At 70.0% G+C, this 15310-nt stretch overlaps 1 protein-coding gene across 1 annotated transcript in view; it reads right to left on the bottom strand.

Moving 5' to 3' along the window:
- Positions 1 to 2674: 2674 nt before the first annotated feature.
- Positions 2675 to 15310, bottom strand: part of ADGRB2 (adhesion G protein-coupled receptor B2) — an 82478-nt gene continuing 69842 nt past the window's right edge. Inside the window, exons 5-31 of the mRNA XM_082777636.1 lie at positions 15016 to 15180; positions 13852 to 14016; positions 12883 to 13047; positions 12711 to 12812; positions 12465 to 12571; positions 11890 to 12084; positions 11720 to 11788; positions 11513 to 11621; positions 11256 to 11433; positions 10779 to 10919; positions 10600 to 10702; positions 10419 to 10462; positions 9374 to 9500; positions 8793 to 8896; positions 8433 to 8535; positions 8061 to 8211; positions 7745 to 7814; positions 7554 to 7620; positions 7354 to 7439; positions 5557 to 5728; positions 5321 to 5416; positions 5099 to 5138; positions 4289 to 4926; positions 3964 to 3999; positions 3546 to 3650; positions 3372 to 3425; positions 2675 to 3271 (exon numbers count right to left, since the gene is read on the bottom strand). Of these exons, the coding sequence (XP_082633762.1) occupies positions 3083 to 3271; positions 3372 to 3425; positions 3546 to 3650; positions 3964 to 3999; positions 4289 to 4926; positions 5099 to 5138; positions 5321 to 5416; positions 5557 to 5728; positions 7354 to 7439; positions 7554 to 7620; positions 7745 to 7814; positions 8061 to 8211; positions 8433 to 8535; positions 8793 to 8896; positions 9374 to 9500; positions 10419 to 10462; positions 10600 to 10702; positions 10779 to 10919; positions 11256 to 11433; positions 11513 to 11621; positions 11720 to 11788; positions 11890 to 12084; positions 12465 to 12571; positions 12711 to 12812; positions 12883 to 13047; positions 13852 to 14016; positions 15016 to 15180 (3581 nt within the window). The 3' untranslated portion in view covers positions 2675 to 3082. The remainder of the gene's footprint in view (positions 3272 to 3371; positions 3426 to 3545; positions 3651 to 3963; positions 4000 to 4288; positions 4927 to 5098; positions 5139 to 5320; positions 5417 to 5556; positions 5729 to 7353; positions 7440 to 7553; positions 7621 to 7744; positions 7815 to 8060; positions 8212 to 8432; positions 8536 to 8792; positions 8897 to 9373; positions 9501 to 10418; positions 10463 to 10599; positions 10703 to 10778; positions 10920 to 11255; positions 11434 to 11512; positions 11622 to 11719; positions 11789 to 11889; positions 12085 to 12464; positions 12572 to 12710; positions 12813 to 12882; positions 13048 to 13851; positions 14017 to 15015; positions 15181 to 15310) is intronic.

Here is a 15310-nt window from a genome sequence, read left to right as displayed (position 1 = left end):
TGCCGGCACAGCCAGCAGCTCCCAGCACCCTCAAATTCAGCTGCGGGTCACTTTGGGGCTGGCCGTCATCCCTCACGCTGCTCCTCCCGTGCCTCAGTTTCCCCCTCCAGCAGGTTGTCACACTGGTGGCACACAGGGACCCCAGTGCAGAGACCCCATCCCAGTCCGGATCCTGCTCCCCCAGCACTGGGTGCGGGCTCAGGGCTGGTTTCTTGCCCCGCTCTGCCAAATTCTCCCCCGTGCCGATGGCCTGGAGCTCTGCAAAGGGGGTGAAGTTGCCTCCAGCCCGTGCTGGCAGCCCCTGGAGCAGCAACCCAAACTCCTCAGCACCGGGCCCCATCCTGGCCGTGCCCAGGGGGACGGGAACAGGCACGGGGAGCAAGGATGGGAAAAGACCGTGGGCCCCTGCCCCCCGGCCCGCCATGGAAAATGCCGAGGCAAGCTGAATTTCCAAGAAACAGCAGCGCCAGCGGCCAAGAAACCCGATCCGGAGACAGAGCCCTGCAATTTCCAAAAGCTTGAGACAATTTGCCTGGGATCGGGGCATCCCGCGGCTCGGCCTCGCTCCCGCAGCCCCGCACGGCGCAGGCAGGCCGGGCGCGGGAGGGAATTCCTGCGGCTCGGCGGGGATTCAGGCACCGCTCTGGGCAAAAAAAAAAAAAAACCCAAATTCCAATTTTTGCCGGGAAGGAAGCGGCTCAGGGGGCTCCTTTCCAGGCTGGCAGCGAGCGGCTGCAGCAGCAGCACTAAAGCAGCAGCAGCTTTCCCCCTTTTTTTGGTGGAAGCGCCGGGAAGGAGGCGCCGGGAAGCCAGGCGAGGAACTTTCCGTGCCGCCCGCCGAGTGTTTTCTCCATCGTTTCCGCCCCCCAAAACCGAGCGTTTTTTTGGCAGGGGGAGCGGCTCCGTGGAGCGCAGCGGCTCAGATGGAAGCTGCAGATGGAAAATGGCTCCGGCGCTCTCCAACCTGCTCTGCTCCCCCCCCCAAATCTCCCCCACACGCACCCAGCTTTGGGCCCGCTGCCCCCAGCCTCTGGGCACCTCCCGGAGCCACAAACCCCCCTGCCCACCGCAGGATTTGGGGCTGGTGACCCTCTCCTTGCGCACCCCCGACCCCATAGACGGCTGCCAGCACCACGAACCCCCCCCAGCCCCCTCTCCGTCCCCCCAGGATCCTGCGCCGCTGGGGCGGGCTCGGTTCCCTCACCGCATATGGCGTCTCCATGAGTAATAAAAGCTGCTAATTGCCACCAGATGCCCCAGGAAACCCTGACGCTGCTTCTTGCGGCGGGCTGGGGAGGGAAAGAAGGGAGCGGGGGCCGGCCCTGGGTCCCGTCCCCCCCCCCCGAAGCACGGGACGGGTTGGAGGCAGAGAAGGCTCCCAAGGAACGGGCGGCTGCTATTCTTAGCAAAAGGAGCGCTGGCCAAGAGAGCAGAGAGCAGCACCAAGTGGGAACTGGAGCCCCCAGCCCCATCCTGGGGGGCTCAGCCCCAGCCCCAGCCCCGCAGCTGAGCCCCTGCCCCAGCCCCAGCCCCAATCCCCCCCCCCCCAGTGCCGCCCGTGGCCCCCAGATGTTGCACAACTGGAGCTGGCCCCAGCCCAGCGCCGGCTCACTGCTTCCCTGCTCCCAGTGCTGCAGCCTCCAGCACCCAGACCCAAACTGGGCAGCACTGGGATGAGCTGGGCCGTGCAATTAGCGTGGGATGGGGCAGCCAGGGGCCAAGGAGAGACCCTTGTTTTGGGGAGGGGCTGGGGGCGTTTGGGTGCGCATCGCCTGTGCCCACAGCCACCCCCTGCCTGGCACCACTCCGCTGCTGGCCACACACCAGTGGGAACCAGTAAGCTGCTGGTGGGGCACTGGGAGGCTGGGGGAGCTGGGGGGGAGCTGGAGAGCCCCGCCACGGAGGTGAGGAGCAAACCAGCACCTCGGGGACCACCAGCCCAAACGGGGCAGCGTCCTTATGGAGACCCTGGGTCCCCGCTTCATCCCCGTGGGAACAGCACCAGTCCAAAAGGGGAGCACCGTGGGGTGCTTCCTGCTCCCCCCCAGCCCATGCCAAGCGAGCCCCTGCCAAAATGAGCCCCAAGGGAAGTTCGGATTTCTGCCAGGGACCCCCCAGCCGTGCCCAGGGGGTGCTTCCCACCGGCACAGCCCTCCTGGTGGACAGAGCTTGCTGCTGGGGGGCTGCGGTGCTGAGCCCCTGGTGCACACCAGGAGTTAGCTCAGCCCAAACCTTGTCAGTCCCCGAGCTCCTCTCCCTGGGGGCTGCCCCAAATTTAGGTCCCACCCTTGCTCTCCCCCCATGGCCGGGTCCCTCCTTCCCCAGCCCCGATACAGCCGGGGCAGCGCAAGGTGCCCCACGTTCCCTCTTCGACTGCAGGTTAATTGCCTCCGAAGGTACTCACAGATTAATTACCGTGTAATTTACGGCTCAGCTCCTGCAACACCATGCTTCCTTTGCCCAGCAGCTCACGGGAGCAGGCTCATCTCCAGCCAGCAGGATGGGTGCCGGGGACCCGGGTCCCCACGGGGTGGCCGTCGTCACCCCGTCCCCACCCCGGCGCGTGGCACACGAAGCAGCAGGCGGCGGCCGCGGCCCCACGGCACCACAGAGAGTGAACTTTTATTTCCAACAACGACAGCACCTGCCCCGTGGAAGAGGAGGGGGGGGGGGGGACAGGGGACGGTGGGGACGGCTGGGAGGGGGGGCGGCCACGGGGCGAAGGCGCCCGGCCACGGGGGTGCCCGGGGCCGCCGCGCGCGCGCGCGTGCACACGGTGCACTGCGTGAAGAAACGTCCCGGTAGAAAAAAAACGGAGATGCCAGGGCCTGGGCGGCCGGGCGGGTGCCGAGCGGGTGCGCAAGTGATCGGTGAGGGTGCGTGGGGGTGCGCGTGGCCCCCCTCTGCACCCACGTCCCGGGAAGGGGAGCAGCGGGGAGGAGGAACCGCACGGCCACAGGCGGGGACCCCCCCGGAGCGAGGAGGAGGAGGAGGACGGAGCGAAGGCGGCGTCTCCGGGCTGCTCCTGCTGCGGGGTGCCCCCGGGTGAAGGTGGCAGCGGGCAGGGCGCCGGGTTCCCCGCTCACACCTCCGTCTGGAAGTCGCCGTCGGCCGCATCCAGGCCGGGGCAGGGCCCCTCCCAGTCGGCGCAGCGCAGCTCCAGGCGGTCGCGGTGGGCGCTGGGCAGGGAGCCCAAGGTCATGGCCTTGAACGTGCTCCAGGGCTTGGGCGGCGCGGCCGGCGGCTGCTGCGCATCGGGGCTGGCCCCGTCCTGCGGGATAAATTGGGGTTGCAGAGCACGCCGTGCACGCTGCCAGCCCCCCAGCTCTGGGGCACAGCCCCCCCACGTCCATCCAGCCTCCGGCACTCACCGTGGCCGCGCTCTTCTCCCCGCCGCCCGAGGAGACACTCCACCGCTTTTCTCGCTGGGGACAAGACGTGGTGCTCAGCCCCAGCTCCCCCCATCCCGCCCCGAGCACCCCGATTCATGCAAAGGGGAGGCCGGGCAGGATGCGACCCCCCCCCCCCGCCCCCAAGGACCTCACCTTGGAGGTGCCGGCGGCGGGGGCCCGGTACCGGTCCAGCGTGTGGAACTTCTGGTTGAGCTCGTGGTAGAGCTCGGAGTGGCGCTTCCGCGTGTGCATCACCTTCTGCAGGGCGAGAGCAGGGCCCACGGATGTCACTTTGTGTCCATACACACCCTGATCCCATCCCCGTCCCCATCCCTGACCCCATCCCCGGGCCACACGGGGACGCAAAGTCCCTGCTGCCACGCTCCGTCTCCTCCCACAAAGCCAGCTACAACTCTCCCACCCTGAGCTGGCATTTTAATCAAAAGCCAATGCTTTTTTATGGCCTGGTGTAAACCTCCTCAGAGCTTGGCTTCTGCTCCCCCAGCCTCGCTCAGGGCAGAGCCGGGGTGAGCCTGTGGGCACCCCTCCCGTGCCCGGTGCCACCGCTCACCTCGAAATCCAGGTCGGAGTACCGCAACCTCTTCCTCTGGCAGGGGGTGCACGGGGCCGGAGCAGCAGGGAGGAGGAGGAGAAAAAAAGGGAAAAAAGTCTTTGCAGGGCCGGGGAGGAGCCCAGCAGCCCCAGGCAGAGCCGAGCCAGCCCCGAGCAGGTTATGGGATGCCAGGCAGCAAGCACAGGAGCAGGGCACCTCTGCAACCCTGCGCACACAAGTTGCGCGTGCTCTCCAAGGTGCTCCCAGCCCCATGCACGCCCCCAGCCCACCAGCAGGCCCCCCAACCCCGTCCCCCTTTGCTCCCCAGGGCCCCCCCGCTCACCTCTAGGGACCCCACTTTCATGGCAGAGCCGGGGACGGTGCGGGGCATGGTGCGGCTGCGCTCCGCCAGCTCCGAGGCCAGGATCTGGCGCACCGTGGGGTGCTGCTTGAACTGCAGCCCGTAGGGGTGCTTCACCGTCCCGTAGGGCTGGCTCAGGTTCACGTTGACGTGCTCCACCGAGATGAAGCTGGGGTAGGCGTCCCCCTCGCCCGCCGGCCGCCCCTTCCCGCCGGGGGCCCCCTCCTCCAGCTGCCCCTCGTCCCGCTGGAAGGGCTTGAGGCTGGCGCTGCGGCGCGGCAGCACCATGTAGTCGCTCTCCCGGGGTGGCTCCGGGGCGCGCAGCCAGCCGTAGTCCACGGGCCTCAGGCTGCTCTCGGTGCACAGGTACACGGGGCCCTGCGCCTCCAGCCCCACCGGCTGCGCCGGCGGCTCGCCCAGCTCGGCCACCACGTTGGGGGGCATCTTGGGCACCTGCACCAGGATGCTGGGCGCGGGGATGTTGCCCGGCAGGTTGGAGAAACCCAGGCCGCCCTCCGAGGTGGTGTTGAGCTTGGGGTCTTCGTCTCCGTCCAGGGAGATGCGGGACAAGGTGCCGGTGATGGTGGCGGGGTTGCAGGTGTTCACCTCCTTGAACAGCACTGTGGGCAGGCAGCGGGTCGGAGCCGGCACCGTGCAAGCCCTCGGGGCACCGAGACCCCCCTGTGCCGGCACTGCAACCACCCCACAAACTGCCTGCCCCTCCAGGAGTGGCACCACCGCGTCCCCATCCCCGTGCGTCCCCATCCCCAGCACCTTCCTGGGGGACCTCACCTGTCTGGCACGCCAGGTCAACGTCCTTTTCAAAATCTGTCTATAAAAACACAGAAAGAGGGGGAAAAAAGGGAGACAGAGAGAGAGAGGAGAAGAGGAAAAAAAAGAGAGAGAGAGAGAGAGAGAGAGAGGCAGGGAAGTGAATGCATCTTGGGCAGCCCCGGGTCCAGCAGGGCGTGCAGGGGGCCCTGCCCCGCTCTGCGCCGGCGCTGCCGCACTCACCAGGATCTGCACCTGCCCGTTCTTGCAGGAGTCGGGGGAGTTTTCGTTCTCCTCGCCCCTGCACCCCCCAACCTGGCACTTCACCACGTCCTGGACCTGCGGGGACACAGCCGGTCACGGCCCCGCGCCCGGGGTGGGGTTCACCCCCCCAGCTCCGCACCCCATAAGCCGGGGGTCCCTGCCCCGTAGCCGGGGTCCCTGCCCATCCCGTCCCCCCCCCAGTGCCCCCGCCCCACCTCTCGGCGCAGGAAGCCGTGCACGGTGATGATGACGAAGCCCTGGACGGAGTTGAAGACGGCGAAGAGGACCTGGAAGAGGATGGAGCGCCGGTCGGTCATGGCGAGCACGGCCGACATCCAGGTCAGCGCCAGCAGAGGCAGAACCACGCAGGAGCTCCACAGCGATGCCCTGGGGCAGGGAGAGAGGGCCGGGGGTGAGCCCACCACCACGGGGGCGTCCCCGGCACAGCCCCGAGACCCCCCCCCTCACCCCCAGGGAGCCCACGCGTGCGTGGCACAGAGCCCGGTGCCCAAAATCCCCCTGGCACCGAGTGTCCCCCCCTCTTGCTCCGCATCCCCGTGCCGGCGCTGGCTGGGTGCTGGCGGCACTGCCCGCGTTGGGGTGGGGGGGACGGGGGCTCTGCGTGCCCCCATCCCGCAGAGCCGGACCCACAGTGGTGCTGGGGGGCCGTGGGGCGACCCCCAGCCCCCCCCCCCCCCCAGCCAGCCAGCAGAAGGGGGGTTTCAGCCCTATTTTTGGGGACCCAAACCCCAACCCCCTGGCAGCGTGGCCAGCAGGCTGGTGGGGGTGGCAGTGTCACAGCCCCCCCCACACAGCCCAGCCAGCACCCCGGGGGGGGGGGGGGGGGCTCACATGCCACCAAAGGGGTCCCGGGGATGCTCCCATCACCCCCCCCCCCCCCCTCATCCTGCCCTCCCCGCTCCCCCCCAACCCCGGGCAGGAGGGGCTGAGCCCCCCGCACCCCGGCGGCGGCGATGAGGTGACCCTGCGGGAAGCCATGCGGGCGTGATGGCTGCGGGGGGGTGTGGGGGGGGGACACGCGTGCCCCCCACACCCGGGGGGGGGCCGCCCCGAGCACTCAGCCTTCTCCCTGCCTGCCCGCGGGACCCCCCGACCCCAATCCCCAGGAGGAAAGGGGGTGCCCAGAGCCCACCCGAACCCCTTCTCCCCACCCTCCAGGACCCCCCCCCCCTCCCCAAAATTCCGGCGTCAGGCTGTGCTCGGGGTGGGGTGGGGGGGGGGCGCAGCGGGCACTAACATGGCATTGCTGGCGGTGGCGGAGGTCATGGCCGCGCTGGACACCACGCCGCACTTGGTGCATTTCAGCAGCAGGCTGCCGCAGGGGGGGGGCTTGGAGCTAGGCGCCCCCACCACCACCACCACCACCACCACCACCACCAGGCAAAAAAATAAAAAAAAAAACAACAAAAAAAAAAAATGCCCCCCCGGCGCCCCGCGGCCAGGACAGGGCCACGCGGGGAGGCAGAGGCGAGGAGGGAACAGCAATGAGGGGGGGGCAGGATGGATGGATGGACGGATGGATGGACGGACAGGGGCAGAAAGCAAATGGGGGGGGGGAGAAAAAAGAAAGAGAGAGAAAGAGCCGGGTTAGTCGGGGGGGGGGGCACAGCAGTTAATGGTGAGCGGGGGTGGCCAAGCGGCAGCCGGGACGGGCGGGTGGGCTCAGCCCCCTCCCCTGGTGGTGCGGGGGGGTCCGCAGCGAGCGGCTCCCCCCAGCCCTGGGGGACGCACGGGGTGGCCGCCCCCTCCCCATCCGCTGTGTGTGTGTCCCCCCCCCTCTCCCCAGTAGCTCCCAGTAAGCAGCTGTGGCTGCGCTGGGCTCGGTCCCGCCGCCCACCGGTGCGGTGAAGTCTGCCCCGTGCTCAGCCCCCGCTCCCGAGGGACCCCCACGGCTGCCCCCCCCCCCGAACCCCCCCCAAAGACCCCACGGCAGGGGAGGGGGCTCCGCGGTGGCCCCGGCACAGCCCCGGGGGGGGGTGCAGGGCACTCACCCAGCTCGCTGCTTTTTGGACTTATCTGAAATGCCGTCGCGGGACATGAGCTTGTTGAACACGATGATGCCGACCAGCATGTTCACCTGGGGGGGGGGGCGGGGTTGAGGGGGGTGCAGAGCCGGGGTTAAGGACCCCCCCCCCGAGTTAAAGGGGAGCTTTGTGGGGTGGGTTTTGGGGTCTGAGGGGGGGCAGCCTACCAGCACGATGACGGCGGCGGGTCCCACGAAGGCGTAGAGCAGACCGCCCTCCAGCGAGAGCCAGCAGCTGCGGGGACCGGGGGTGTCAGGGGGCGATGCGGGGGGGGGACACGACACCCCCTGCTCCGTATCCCCGTCCCCTGACCCTACATCGCTGCCACCACGCCCCCGCCCCCCCCAGCCCCACGTACTAGCTGGCCGTCCCGTAGCCTTTGGTCCGCGTGAAGCCGACGGAGACGGCGACCACCAGGGCTGGCAAACCTGGAGGAGGGAGGGGAGACGGGGGCCGAGCTGCAGGGGGGGGGGGCAGCAGCACTGTGACCCCCCCCCAGAACACCCCCAAAGGATGGGGACAGAGAGCAGGACCCTTTTGGCAGCTCCCCATGGCACCAAGGGGCCAGGCGGGGTGGGGGGTACGGAGCCTGCGCTCCCCCGCGCCTCGGTTTCCCTCGGAGGGATTTGGGTATCGGGAAGGGTGCGCGGTGCCTCCCCCCCCTGCCCCCTTACCCCATCCCAAGCAGAGGAAGCGCTTCCTGACCAGGCGTGTCCGGATCCGGCCGATCACCGCCAGGTAGGACTGCCAGGCCTCCGTCAGCACCCAGCAGAAGGAGGAGAGGAAGAAGAAGTGGAGGAAGGCGGCCGTCATGGTGCACACGCCCTGCGCCGGGGATGCGGCACGGCCACGCGCCGGTTAACCTCCCACGCCAGGCCGGGGCTTGTGCCAAAGCCGCCGCCACGCAGGGAGTTTAATCCCCAGATTGAGTTAATCCCAATCCAATCTGCCCCTGGGAGAAGCCCCCCCCCACTCCACCCCAAATTCCCCAGGGGGCTCGGACCCCCCCCACACCTCCCCAGCCCGTGGCGCGGCGCGGCGCCCACCTTGCTGAGCATCTGGGACTGCCCCACGAGGATGAGGATGTTGGAGGCCAGGATGGAGACGCAGAAGTTGAGCAGGATGATGGAGCGCTCCGATTTGATGAACCTGGGGGGGGGGGCAGCAGCGTGGGGCCATCCCCTCCTCATCCCGTGTCCCCCCCCTCACCCCGTGTCCCCCCCGGGGACAGCAGCGCACGGCCGGGGCACCTCTCCCACCCCGCGTCCCTTCCCCGCACGCTGCTCGTAACCACGCTGAGCTCAGCTTTTCCTCACGCCGTGTCCCCCTTCGTGCCCCCTCCCCACATCTCTCACGCCCCCCCCCCCGTGGTCCCCAGTGTCCCCAGAGCCAGCCGGGGCGGTCACCTCCAGAAGGCAGCGTAGATCACCAGCAGGGTCAGCAGGGCCATGCAGGAGACGGCGCAGCCGATCATCAGCGGCACCGAGGGGGTGCCCGAGGGGTCCATGGCCTGGCAGGGAATTAGAGGGGGGGGGGCGAGGCTGAGCCCAGCCCCCCCTGTGGCTGCTCCCTGCCCCCTGCCGTGCCCCTCTGTCCCTCCTGGCTGGGACCCCCTCCCTGTGTGCCAACGGAGGGGGACGAGCGGTGGCGCGGCCGAGGCGCCTTCCCGGGGCCCCGTGCCCATCTCCATGCCGACGGGGGATGTGGGTGGAATAGCAATGGGGTGAGGGGGGGCCGGGGCCATGTGGCTCTGACCCCTCCTCAATCTGGAGCCCTGCGGCACCACCCCCACCCCACGGCACCCTCAGGGTGCCGGGGGCACAGGGATCCCCTCCTTGGGGAGCCCCCCCTGGTCTGACATCCCCCCTGTGCCACCCGTGTCCCTGCAGCCCCTGCGCACCTCACCCTGCCCCGGGACCCCCACCTCAGCCCAGGGAGCGCCCCCCACCCCCGGTGTCCCCCCCCGTGTGCCATCCCCGTCCCCTACCAGGTCCCTGGGCAGCTGGGCGAGGACGGCGAAGGTGGCGAGCTGGCGGCACTGGCATTTGGTGTGCGCCGGGAGGGTCTCCAGGGTTTGGCAGCTCTCCGTGTCCCAGTTTCCCAAGCCAGGATCCCTGATTAATGGGACGAGAGAGCGAGGGAGAGCGAGCAATTTGAAGTGATCAGACCCAAACGCAGCCCCTCGCTTAACCCTTCGCTGCCCCCGGCCGGGGTGCCTGCCCTGAGCCCGCAGCAGGGCCCGAGGTGCTGATCCCACCCTCCCCGGGGAGCTGTGCGGCACCGAGCCTTGGTCCCTAATCATCCCATCCAGGCTGGGGGGGGCAAACTGAAACCCCAGGAAGAAGGGGGCCAGGCCCAGGGGGAGGCTGATGGGGATGGAGCAGGGGTTGCGGCAGTGCCGGGGGGGTTGAGGCAGCCCCAGGGGTCTCCTGCACCCGGCACAGGGACCCTCTGCAAAGCCAAAACTTTGGGGTAAAGGCTCCTGGGCCACCCCTGCATGGGACAATGCCAGGAAGGGGGAGCCCCGTGGGGACGCTGGCCATGCACAGGGCACAGGGGACGCAGCCACAGGGGATGGGGACCTCGGTCTGGGACGTGTGTCCCCAGCAGGCTGCGCCCCACCACGCTCAGCACAGCCCCACTCCTCTCCGTCCCTACAGGATCCGCTCTGAGATGCCCCAGGCTCCCCACGGGGCTGCACCGGTGACCCCGAGGCTCAGAGCACCCGCAGGCGCTGCCCCCCACCCCTCAGCACCCCCCCCGTGCCGTGCCCTACTTTCCCTCTCTCCTGCCACAGCCCTGTGTGAACAAATTGCATCTGGCAGGCGGGAGGCATCCGGCCCCGGTGGCACACGGGAGCAAATCGATACCTGGAACATCACCCCGCAGCTGGGGGGGGGGGCTCGGCCACGTGCACGTCCCTCCCCCAGGGACTCGGTGCCACCCGGGCATGGGGACAGCCCAACCCCATCTCCCAGCATCACCCCCCCCTCAGTGGGGCTGCCCACGCTGCCCCCCAAAACCCCACTCACGTCCTGGAGTAGTCCCAGGTGACGCACTGCGGGTGGGACGTGCCCTGCGGACAGACGGGGGGGTGAGCAGCGTGCCCGCTGCCAGCCCCCCAGGGGGGTCTTGGCACCCCCCCGGGGACCTGCCCGGCTCCCCGGTGCCCTCGGAGAGCTGGGACAGGAGCGGTGACAAGGGGACACGCACGTTGATGACGTGGGACAGCTCCACCAGCACCAGGGGCTCGGCAGGCTTGGTCGGCGGGCGCACGGTCACCGTCAGCACCTTGGAGGTGACGGCCAGGGGGGCCCTGCGGGGAGGGGGCAGCGGCTGTCACAGGGACGGAGGGGGACACGCCGTGGGGGCGGCGGGGCGGCCCCACTCACCTGGGAGGGGGCAGGATGAGCCCCAGCGTGCGGTACAGCACGGCCCCGATGACGAAGTGGGACGACTCGTCCAGCTCTGCAGGGAGAGGGGAAGGGAGGGGAGCGGCGCGGAGCCAGCGCCCGGCACACGCACGGGGGGGGCTCGCGCGGCACACGTGCACCCGGCGAGCAGACGCAGACACGGGCAGGCCCACGGGGCTGCTCGGGGCACGGGGGAGAGGCCACGCGCCCCTCTGACACGGGTGCTGGCACCCGGAGCTGCAGACCCGAGGGCTGGCAGGACACCACCCGTGCGCTCACGCACGCGCACGCACGCGGTCGCACACGCTTCCAAATGTGCCGGCCACAAACCTGCCCCCACGCACACCCAGAGCCTCACGCTCACGCACGCGCACACCCACCCGCACACAACCTCTTTGAGGTGCACGCTCACACGCGTGTGCACAGCACCGGGCGTGCACACCCAGGCGTTCACACGTGCGCCACGCGCCGATGCCGCGCGCCGTACCGGCGGAGGCGAGGCTCAGCACCTCCCGGGGGATGAAGAGCTTGTCCTCGGAGCTGCGAGCCCAGTCCTTCATGCCCCGCCGCCCCTTCATGGGGAAGTTGATGTCGCTGGAGACGGCGGAGACGGGCTCGCGCTGGATGCTGATCACTGCCGGGGCACAGCGGGGGTCAGCAGCCGGCTCCCCGTGCGCCCCCCGTGCGCCCCCCGCGCGCGCCCCGCCACTCACCCAGGTTGTCGGTGACGATGAGGGAGCTCTGGAAAGCCTTCAGCGCATCCCCCACCAGGTGGATGAAGTCCTCCACCACCTTCATCAGGTGCACGGAGCCGGGAGAGACCTGCGGGAGGGCGAGCAGCTCGGGGGGGTGTCCACTGGGGGGGGGCACACACACGCCGTGGCCACCCCAGCTGCCCACCCGAGCCCCTCGCCCCTCACCTGCTGCGCATCCTCCCACTTGTCCCGGTTCTCCGCGTCCACCATGTAGCTCACCACCTGGAAGAAGCGCTGCGGGGACGGGGGTCAGCGGGGCTGGGGGGGGGACACCGACCGCTGCCACCCCCTCTCCCCGGGGTGCTCCCCCCTCCACCACGTCCCCGGCTCGGTACCTGCACGTCCTCGGAGGACGGGGTGTAGGTGGCCCTCTTGAAGGTGTCGGTGACGTTGCGCAGGATCTCCACGGAGAAGAGCAGGTCCCCGCTGTAGTAGGTCTTGCGGGCCATGAGCTCCAGCAGGCTCCGCACCACCTGCGACATGCCCTCGCCCGCCAGCACCCGCTGCCCCTTGGCCAGGTGTTCCCGCAGCTTGGATGGGGGGGGGGAGGGACACACACGGGTGTCACCCCGCTGCCAGCACCCCCCCCCGAGGTGCTCCGTGCCCCCAACCCCTCGCCGCGCCCAGAGCCAGGGGCACTGCGGAGTTAATTGCAAAGATTTGGGCAGTAGTGGGATAAGGGGGTTTGGGGGGGTCCTTCCCAGCCTCCCTCCCTCCCAGCCCTACCCGGGGACCCGTCTGTGTCCCCACGTGGCATCCGACTGGTGCCAGCACCCCCAGGGCAACGAATTAACCCCCCTGAGAGAATGGCGAGGGGGTCCCTGCCCCGGTTGGGGACAGCAGGGGAGGGCAGCAGGGGCTGGGGACCCCTTGGGGACAGGGGGGGGGCCGTGTCAGAGCGTGCACCTACTGAGAGATGTAAGTATCGGTACTCGTGGGAGATGCAGCGGGCGAAGCTGGGCACACCCCAGTACGCGACCCCGTGGGGGCTCAGCAGGCACCGGCGGCTGGCGGACCCTGTGTGGGACACAAAGGGCGGGGGGGGGGCTCGAGGGCAGCACAGGAGCCACGTCCTCATCACCCACCTCCACCCGGTCCCCTGCAGCTCCCCCGGAAAGGGGAACTGGTTGGGGACCACCCTCCCCGTGCCCCTCACCCGTGGCGTTGGGGGGACACTTGTTGTAGATGACGTCCCCGGCGGCGGTTTTCTTCCAGGTCATCAGCATGACGTACTCGTCCTTGCACATCTCGTGGTAGGCTGGGGGGCGAGAGGAGGGGGTCAGGGGCGGCACGGGCACCGGGGGTGGGCGCCGGGGGCTGCCCCGTACCTGGGCACTTCTTCTCGTTGCAGGTCTTCACCTCCTCGCCCGTGCCCTCGCAGGGGTAGCCCTGCACGCCGGTGCCCTCGCACATGCGGAAGCGGCGCTGCCAGCCCGTGTCGCAGGTCTTGGAGCAGAGGCTCCAGTGGTTCCAGGGGCCCCACTTGCTGTCGGCTGCGGGGCAGGGACACGGTGGGGGCCCCCGGCCGCGGGACGGCCGGCTCGGCGTGGTGGGTGGGTGGGTGGGTGGGGGACAGGGACGGGGCAGGGCTGGTGGCACCGTGCTGCTGCGGCTGCTCGCCGTGCCGCGGGGGGAAAGCTCCGCGGGGATTAAATCCCCGGATCGATGGCTTAAAATCTCCTTCCAACCGGACCAACGCCCCCGTGCAGCAGCCCAGGGGCACCCTGGCACGGGGCAGCCCCCACCTCCCTCTGTGCCAGCGACTGAAGGGCAGGAGGAGGACGGGGTCTGCCCTTTGGCTGACTCCCTGTGCCCCGTGTCCCCATCCCTGTGCCCCAGCAGGCAGCAGGGTGGTGGTACAGGCACCGAGCTGCCCCGGGCACGTGCACAAGAGCTCACACACCCAGAGCACACCAGGAGCACACCGACAGCTCCCCACAGCTCCCAGCACGGCACTGGGAGCCAGCAGGGACGCCCAGCACGGACACCTCCTCCTCCAGCTGGGACACGTCTGGGGGCAGCGACCGGCACAAAGGGGGCGGTCGCTGGCACCACCGGCACCACCACGTCACCAAGAGTGACACCAAAGGGTGCCAGCAGCCTGGCATCGGTGACGGTGGCACTAAACGGTGACACCCCAGGGTGCCAGCAGCCCGGCATCACCACGGGTGACACCGCATCAGCTTTAAGGCAGACTCACAGCCCGGCTGGGATCCGACGCGCCGTGCCACGACGCACCGTGCCGTGCCCCCCCCAGCCTCACCCCCCACTCCCTCCCCAGCGCGCGGGGGCCTTACTGGGACACGTGGGGTTGGAGCACTCGCGGGTGTCGGCGTGGGCCCCCCGGCACTCTGCCCAGCCGTGGGCCGAGACGCTGCACTTGCGCGTGCGCTGCTGCGTGCCGTTGGCGCAGGTGACGGAGCAGCGGCTCCAGGCGCCCCACTCCAGCCACTGCCCTTCCACTGCGGGGACAACGAAGACAGCGGCATCAGTGTGCCCCCCCCCAGCAGGGCCGGTGGCACCGTCTCCCCGCCGCCCGTGCCCCCCGCTCCCCGTGCAACGGGTCCAGCCTAGCCACGTGCCGGCCCCGCGTGCCGAAACCCGGAGCGGGCAGCGCCCAGCCCTGACCCAACCAAGGGGGTCCCATCACTGGGATCAGCCCCCCCGGCCCCGTAGCGGCTGATCCTACAGCACCACGGTGCACAGCACCACCAGGTGCACCCCGTGGGACCCGCTGGGAGATCCCAGAGCTGCTCCACGCCAAACCCCAGAGCCCCAGCGCTGCTGTGGGGGCCGGGACAGGCGGGGAAGGAGCTGTTGGAGCTCCTGTGGCTCTGGCAGCGGCTCTGCGGGCAGGCAGGGTGCACGGCAAGAGCCCCATGCCGCGGGGACACGGCCCTGCCACAGCTGCTGCAGGGTGGGTGCACCCTGAGCCCAGGGGCTCCCCTGCTCCTCGTGCCCCCAGCCCGCCTCCAGCCTCACCAGGCCGCACGCGGGATGCCCCCGCAGCCCTCTGGCCCCAAAACAGCCTCCCCGGCTGGGACCGTGCCAGGAGAATGAAGAAACAGCGACGGCGCCGCCACCCGCGCACACACACAGACCCCACAACCCCTCCCGGTGCCCCACAACGTCCCCATGTCACCCCAGCTGCCAGCACGCCCCGGGGGCTGTCCCCTCCTGCCCGTGGCGGGGGGCTCCAGGTCCCCCTGCGCGGCCAACGGAGCTGGTTCTCCATAGGGGCAGGAGGGTGCAGCCCGTGCCATCGCCCCCCCCGTGCCCCTGGGCTGTGCCAGGTCCCTGTGGCGGTGCCACAGCGGCCGCACCGCCCGTCCCGTGCGCCACTGCAGCCCCGGCACCGGGAGCAAAGCCCTGGCTCCCCGGCTCGTGGCTTTCCCCGGCCGTCCCAGGGCTGGGGACGAGGCCGGGAGGGAGCAGGGGGAGAGGGGGGGAGCGGTACTGACCCGGGCAGGTCGCGATATTGCAGGGCTTGGCCTGCAGCTCGGGGCCCTCGCAGGCTTTCCCTCCGTGCCGCGGGGCCACGCACCGCCGCGTCCTGGTCCTGGCCCCTCGGCCGCAGGTCACCGAGCACAGGCTCCACGGGGACCACTCCTCCCATGCGCCGTGAACTGCAACACAGCACAGCGCCGTCACGGCACGGCCCCGCGGGGGGGCTGCAGCCTCCCCTGCGCCTCCCTCCTGGCACCAAAGGGGTCCTGGGCGGCGCAGACCCCTCGTGCCCACGGCCGCGGCTCTGCG

Source organism: Aythya marila (assembly GCF_965140915.1).
Source record: "Aythya marila genome assembly, chromosome: 22".
Classification (NCBI taxonomy): domain Eukaryota; kingdom Metazoa; phylum Chordata; class Aves; order Anseriformes; family Anatidae; genus Aythya; species Aythya marila.
Note: the sequence above shows the minus strand (reverse complement) of the source record. Positions and strands in the feature narration are given on the sequence as shown.